The sequence below is a fragment of the Cyrtonyx montezumae genome, unplaced genomic scaffold (genome assembly GCF_038088225.1).
Source record: "Cyrtonyx montezumae isolate F1298 unplaced genomic scaffold, pur_monq_1.0 scaffold_31, whole genome shotgun sequence".
Lineage (NCBI taxonomy): Eukaryota > Metazoa > Chordata > Aves > Galliformes > Odontophoridae > Cyrtonyx > Cyrtonyx montezumae.
Window position 1 is genome coordinate 4,583,701 of NW_027072036.1, and position 6,167 is coordinate 4,589,867.

Sequence of the window (6,167 nt, forward strand, 5' to 3'; positions counted from 1 at the left end):
GGGAACATCCCCTCACTCAACGTGGCTGAGTTTTATTTCCTGGGCTCCCAGTTGTCTCTCAGAGGGGGCAGTGCTGGAGCTGAGCACTGGGGCTCAGCCTCGTGCCCCCCCCCCCCCCCCGCAGTGGGGGTCTCCTCTCCCCTGTGTCACAGCACAGCCCCCTCGTGCTCTCCTGGCTGCGTGGGGCTGCTCTCCCTGGGGACCACACGTGGGGATGCTGCTCCTGGAGGGGTCCCAGCGCTGAGCTCGGGGCTGTGAGAGGAACAGACCACGGGGGAAGGAGCGTTGGGAGCGGATGTGGTCCTGGGACTGCGCCTGAAGCCGTTCTGTGCCGGAGGATGCTCTGCCCGTCCTCCCGGGGAAATCCCCTCTGCAGTGGCTGAGCGCTGGCAGTGCGGGCTCTGTTTGCTGCAGAGATCGGTAACGCTCGCGTTGGAGCTTTCCTGGCGTGGGTGAGGGAGGAAACTGCGTGGTTTCCTTTGTCCTTACGGTAGGGAGCACACGGAGGCTGAGGTGCCCGGGTCGGAGCATCCCTGTGCTCGGGATTTCCCTCCGTGCTCATCCGTCAGCGCTCAGCGCGGTTTGTGACAGCGCAGCGATCCCCGTCGGCGTTCCCTCACCGGAGCTGTTAACCCTCAGTGGGGCGGAGCGGTGCCCCAGCGCTGGGGGGGGGAGCACGAGGGGGGACCCCGCCCCCCAGGCTGCCGCAGTGGGGCCCACCGCGCCCTTCCCGCAGACCCCCAAACCCCTCTCCCCCCCCCCGACGTCACCGACGGCGCCGCTCATTCGCTGCCCGAGCGCCGTGCTCCCGCTCTGACCTTGCACGGGGACGGTTTCTGCATCGCTATGCGTGATGATTTCACAATTAGAGACACCCACGTGTGGAAGTTGGAGCCGGAGGAGTCCGTCAGACACGCGGTCAGAGTCGCCGCTTTTATTTCCCTTCACGTAAACCCGCCCCGACCCCACGCAGGGGTGGCCGAGGTGAGCGTGGACGTGTAGTACCAAAGCAGTTTGCGCTCAAATCCTCATCCCGGATCGACGCTGAGAGCGATTCATTCAGACGGGGAAGGTGCTCTGCCGCTGCTCATCTCTCTGCTTCCTCCACTCCCACCCCCCGCTCAGCGCCGTGGGCTCTGCGCAGCGCTGACCCCGGGCAGAGCCACGAGGAGGCGAGGAAAGGGCTCCGCGTGGATCTCTGCGCGGCAGCGTGGGGCTGTTGGGCTCCGCACGTGTTCTCACCCCTCTGCCCGCACCGTCCTTTGCTGTGACCGCGTGCGTTTGGTGCTGCTCCTTCCTCTCGGATTCCCCGCATCGCTGCCGTCCCCTCCCTGTGCTCCCGGGGCCCCGCGGGCACTGCGGTGCTGCGCGCACCCCGGCTGCTCGTGCACGGCCCTCTGTGCCGCTCTCCCAGTGCAGAGGGGCAGCTCTGGGGACATCGGCTGCCGCGTGTGGCTGCCCCGAGGGTCCCTCCATCCTCGCGGGGCTCCGGCTCAGTCCGTCTTCCCATTGTTCCAACGATGCCTTTTCCACGCCCGGTGCCAAAGCCTCCCCACTCGCTCCCGCACGCGCCAGTATATTTAGCTGCCTCTGAGCCTCTACCTTTCCTTATATAGGAGAGGCCAAACGAATTTCGCACTCTCATTATTAATAGCCCGAGAGGAGCTCTTCGGAGGCTGCCAAAAATAGCAGCGAGCAGCGCACCCGGGGCAGGGACAGCGCGGGGCCGCGCTTCGCCCGTTGGTGCCGGGATGAGGAGCACCGCGGGGTCCCCATGTGCCGCGGGCAGAGGTAGGGCCGGGGGGGGGGAGGGATCGTGGGGTCACGGCGTGGGCAGAGCAGCATCGCTCTGCGCTGTGATCCTATAACCGTCCGCGGTGCCAGGGTCGGCCGGGTGGTCCCCCTCCCCCTGGGGGGTCAGCCGGGGGTCCCCGTCCCCCTGGAGGTCCCCGTGCCCACCGTGTCCCCATCGCCGTGGGGTCTGAGCGGCGATGGGCGTCGCGCCCCGTGGGACCTCTGCGCCTCTGCTGGGCCCGGACGAGGGCTGCGGGCGCTGCGGGACACCCAGGGGACGCGGGGGGGGGGGGGGGGGGGGGGGGGGGGGGCGGACGTGGCCGTGGCCCCGCGAGGGAGATGTGATGCTCACGGCATCCCGGCGGCCCAGCGCGGGGCGGGGAGGGGGGCTGTGCCCGGAGGGGCTTCACCTGCGCCCGGCGGCACCCGCAGCCCAGGCGGGGGCTGCCTTAAATCCCTCCCTCCCTCCTCCCTCCCCGGCGAGGAACTTCTCCCGCTGAACCGGAGGATGCTGCAAAGCTCCTGCGGACGAACCGGAGGAGTCCTATGGCAAAGTCACGGGGAGCGGCGCAGATGCCGGGGACGCGGAGAGACCGCTGCCACCGGAGCCCCGCGCCGGGCACCCCCAGGACAGTGAGTGCTGCGGGGGGGGAGCGGTGGAGGGGGGGGGGTGGGCGCGGGGCTCTGCGGGGATCTCCCCACCGCCGGCGTTTAACCTTCAGCGAGCACCGCTGGAAGGCAGAACGGCGCGGGTGGGGATGCGGCCGCCTCCCACAGCCCCACAGCGGGGAGGGCACGGCCCCGGGCTGCGGGGGGGGGGAGGAGGGGTGCAGGTCCCCGTGTGTTGGGCAGGCGAAGCATCAGGGGTGATCCTGGGGGAGGGGGGGGCTGGGGTTACCCCCGGGCATGCAGTGTGGGGATGCCCGATGCAGTGGGGTGGGATGGGATGTGCAACTCTCAGCCCTGTGCGTGGCGAAGCACCGGAGCACCTTGGGCCCTGAAATGCTCCGTGGCCAAAGAGGAGGGTGGGGAACCCCCCACATCCCCCCCCCAGGTTGTTGTGGGGGTGATGCGGCGCCCAGATCAGTGCTGAGCAGTGACACTTGGAGAGGCCACCAACGCCGGGCACGCGGCTGAGGCACAGCGTGGAAAGAAGATGCTTCCTTTTATAGCCAGGCCGGGGCTGTCCGGTGCTGTGTGAGTGTGTGGGACACCACGGGCAGCCCCAGCACCCCCCCCGGGCCGCTGCCACTCCCTACCAGCCTGTTTGCCCCCGTGCCTGGAGCTGCTCCCCGTGCAGGTATGGATGTGGGGGCTTTGGGGTGAGCGCGGTGTGGGGTGCTGCCCTCCAAGGTCACCGTGAGTGCCCTCCCGGGGCTGAGCTGTGGGACAGAGCCATGTGTGTCCCCACGGCCACGGGACACCACCTCTGCAGTGCTGGGAGATGTGCCCGGGGGGGGGCCGGAGCTGTCGTGTCCGGGATGAGGCCGCCCCGACCCCACAGCCCAACGGTGGGGGCTCAGCTGTGGGCTCACAGCTCCCACGATGCCCCTGCAGCACAGCTCAGGGCTGGAAAAGCAGAAGGGGTGAAGCAGGGACATCCCTGCAGCTCGGCCCTGGGATGGCCTCTGGGGGCCGTACTTCTGGGGGCGTTGGGTGCCACCATGGTGGGGACACCCCAGGAGTGATGTCCCCATGGTGCCCGTGGCTCTGGGGCAGCCCCATGGCACTGGAGGGGGATCAGGGCATCCCCGGGCTCTGTGCTGCTTTGACCACCTCTGGTTCCTGCAGAGCTGCAGCACATGGGGAGCTGAGTCACGGCCGTGTTGGGTGTCCCCCCCCTCCCCCCCGGCCCCACAGGGTCGGTCTCTGTGCTCCAACTCTGAGATTAGGGACAGGAAGGTCATCAGGGTCATGGCACAGCTCAGCTGCTGTCACATTCATCCCCCCCAGCACTGTGCCGTGGCCGTGGCCGCACTGTGCAGGACCTGGTGAGCCTCCCCCCCCCCATTCCTCACTGTGGTCTCCAGTCCTAGAGACACCCACTAATCCCCAACACCAGGAAAGGTGCCCCCGGCCTGCTCTGCCTGCTGTGCCAGGGGGAGCTGTGGGGGACAAGGGCTCCTGCACGCTCCCCACCCTGACCCTGGCACCACAGGGTCCTGGGGGGGGTGCACCATGAGCCAGCACAGCTGTGGGAAGGAGAGGGGCCCTGCAGGACCAGAGGTGGCTTAATGAGTGGGGTTAATGAGTGCCTGGCTGCAGCTGGGTCCCACTGGGGGGGGGTCGGTGCTGATGGGAGAAGGGATGGAGCACACCTGGCAGGTTGGAGGCTGTGCTGTAAGCTCCTGTGGGCTGGGGCTGCCCCCAGCAGCAGCCCTGTGCCCGCTGCCTCTCCCTCCCAACCCTACATACTTCTTCATATGCCCATATGGAGTCGGCTGGCATTATGGAATGTTAAGAAGTATGTATCCTTGGGCTGGGACCCCCGTGCCGGGACCCCAACAGTTTCAGCCTCTGCAGAGCGACGGAGCAGTGCTTCCCTGGGGCTGGTAAAAAGGAACCAGATCAACTACAACTGGATTTGGTCCCCTTCAACCAGCTGCAGTGGGGCACATGCTGCAACACGAGGTGACACGAGGCCTGGGGACACGGAGGGAACAAGGAGGGGTAAGGAGTGGGGAGTGGGGTATGGGGAGGGCTGGGAATGGGTGGGTTTGGGAGGGTTTTTTTGAGCAGAGGAGAGGGAGGAGCTGGAAATCTCCACCATTTGTCATCCGAAGTGCAGAGCTTCACTGAGTTCACTGCACGCAGATCCCAATAAAGCGGGAGCCACAGAGGGGAGGCTCTGCCCCTGGGATCCTGCCCTGCACCATCCATCCCTCGGCCTTGTGCTGCGTCGGGGGGCAGCACCCAGCCCTGCCTCCCCCCACCCCTTTTTCCCGGCACCACGTGTGATCCGGCATGGCAAGAGTTAAACGCTGGGATCGCTCCACAGAAACTTTGTATAAACGAAAGCAAAAGGAAGGATTTCCTGCAATATCTGCTTTCCTTACATCGCGGCTGCCCTCCCCCACCCCCCTCACAGCGCAGGGATCGCTGCGCTCGGGGCAGTGGCCGTGTGGGGCCGGGGGGGGCTCCGGGGGGCTGCATTAGGTCTCGCAGGACACGGCCACAGACGAGTTGGCACACACTCCGTGGGTCAGGAGTAGCTCGCGTAGGCACAAGCGTGGGTCGCTCTGAAAGTAACGCCTCCTATTTATTTCCGTAGAAGCTCCAAGAGATACAAAGAGCACGAAAACACCGCCTCGACGGAAGCGATCCTCAGCTCCAAAGCACCCATCCTCCAACAGCCACCACCACCAGCAGCGACGGGACGCACCCCCACCCCTCCGAGGGAACCAATCCACCGTTTGTTTGCTCGACGGATGGGGCGGTGATGTGGGACCGCCCTCCACGAGGACCGAGCCCGGATCGAGAAGCGACGGCTGCGGGCGGGCACTCCGCGCTGTGGGGCTGTGCCTGAGCCGTGGGTGACGTCGGTAGAAGGGCTCTTACCGTCGCCTGGAGCTGCTCGGGGCTGAAGAGCTGTGCAATGCCCGCTCCCCTTTCTTCCTCCTCGGCCGTGGTGCTGATAATCCGTGCCGCCGTCGGGGCCGGTGCTGCAGCAGGTGAGGGGCTCTCACTGTGGGGTGTCCGTGCTGTGGGGAAGGGGAGCAGCGCTCGGGGTCGGAGCCGTCGGGTGCCCCTTCTCCCTGAGGACGGGACGTCCCCCTCCCGTTGCGCCCCAGGGGGCTTTGACACCGCCCTCGGGGGGCCGTGGGCGGCACTGACACGGCACTGTCCCGGTGCAGGAGTGGCACTCGTGGTCCCCAAGTTGGTCGTCAGCCAGCTGGGCTTCAAGGCAGCCGGCATCGCCGCGGGGTCCATTGCTGCCAAGATGATGTCGTCGGTGGCCATCGCCAACGGCGGCGGAGTGCCCGCGGGCAGCATCGTGGCCGTGCTGCAGTCGGTCGGTGAGTGCGGGCTCTGAGCCCCGTGCGGGACTGATGAACGCGGCTTTGTTTAAACCTTGGGTCCGTTCACCCCGAAACGTGAGGAAGGGATAAAGCCTCGGTGGGGTATCGGGGTGGGGGGTGTTTGGGTAAGGGACCCCCGCGCAGTGGGGCAGCGGGGGGGGGCTCAGCCCCCGCGGGGTCAGAAGTTCTCGGCTGCCTCCGCCCTGCGCTGACATCACCATCCCTCCCCCTCTGTCCCCGCAGGAGCCGCGGGGCTCTCTCTCGGTGCCAAACTCGGGCTGACCTCCGTCTTTGGGCCGCTCGGAGCGCTCATCGGATGTAAACCTTTCTAAGGGAAGGACGGCAAAGCCCAGC

At 67.1% G+C, this 6,167-nt stretch overlaps 1 protein-coding gene across 1 annotated transcript; it reads left to right on the top strand.

The window, feature by feature from the left end:
- Positions 1–5,388: 5,388 nt before the first annotated feature.
- On the top strand, positions 5,389–6,167 carry LOC136053687 (interferon alpha-inducible protein 27-like protein 2). Its single transcript, XM_065744563.1, has 3 exons — positions 5,389–5,465; positions 5,649–5,810; positions 6,057–6,167. Exons 1-3 carry the CDS (start codon positions 5,390–5,392, stop codon positions 6,143–6,145), a joined length of 327 nt encoding a protein of 108 aa, XP_065600635.1. The 5' UTR covers position 5,389; the 3' UTR covers positions 6,146–6,167.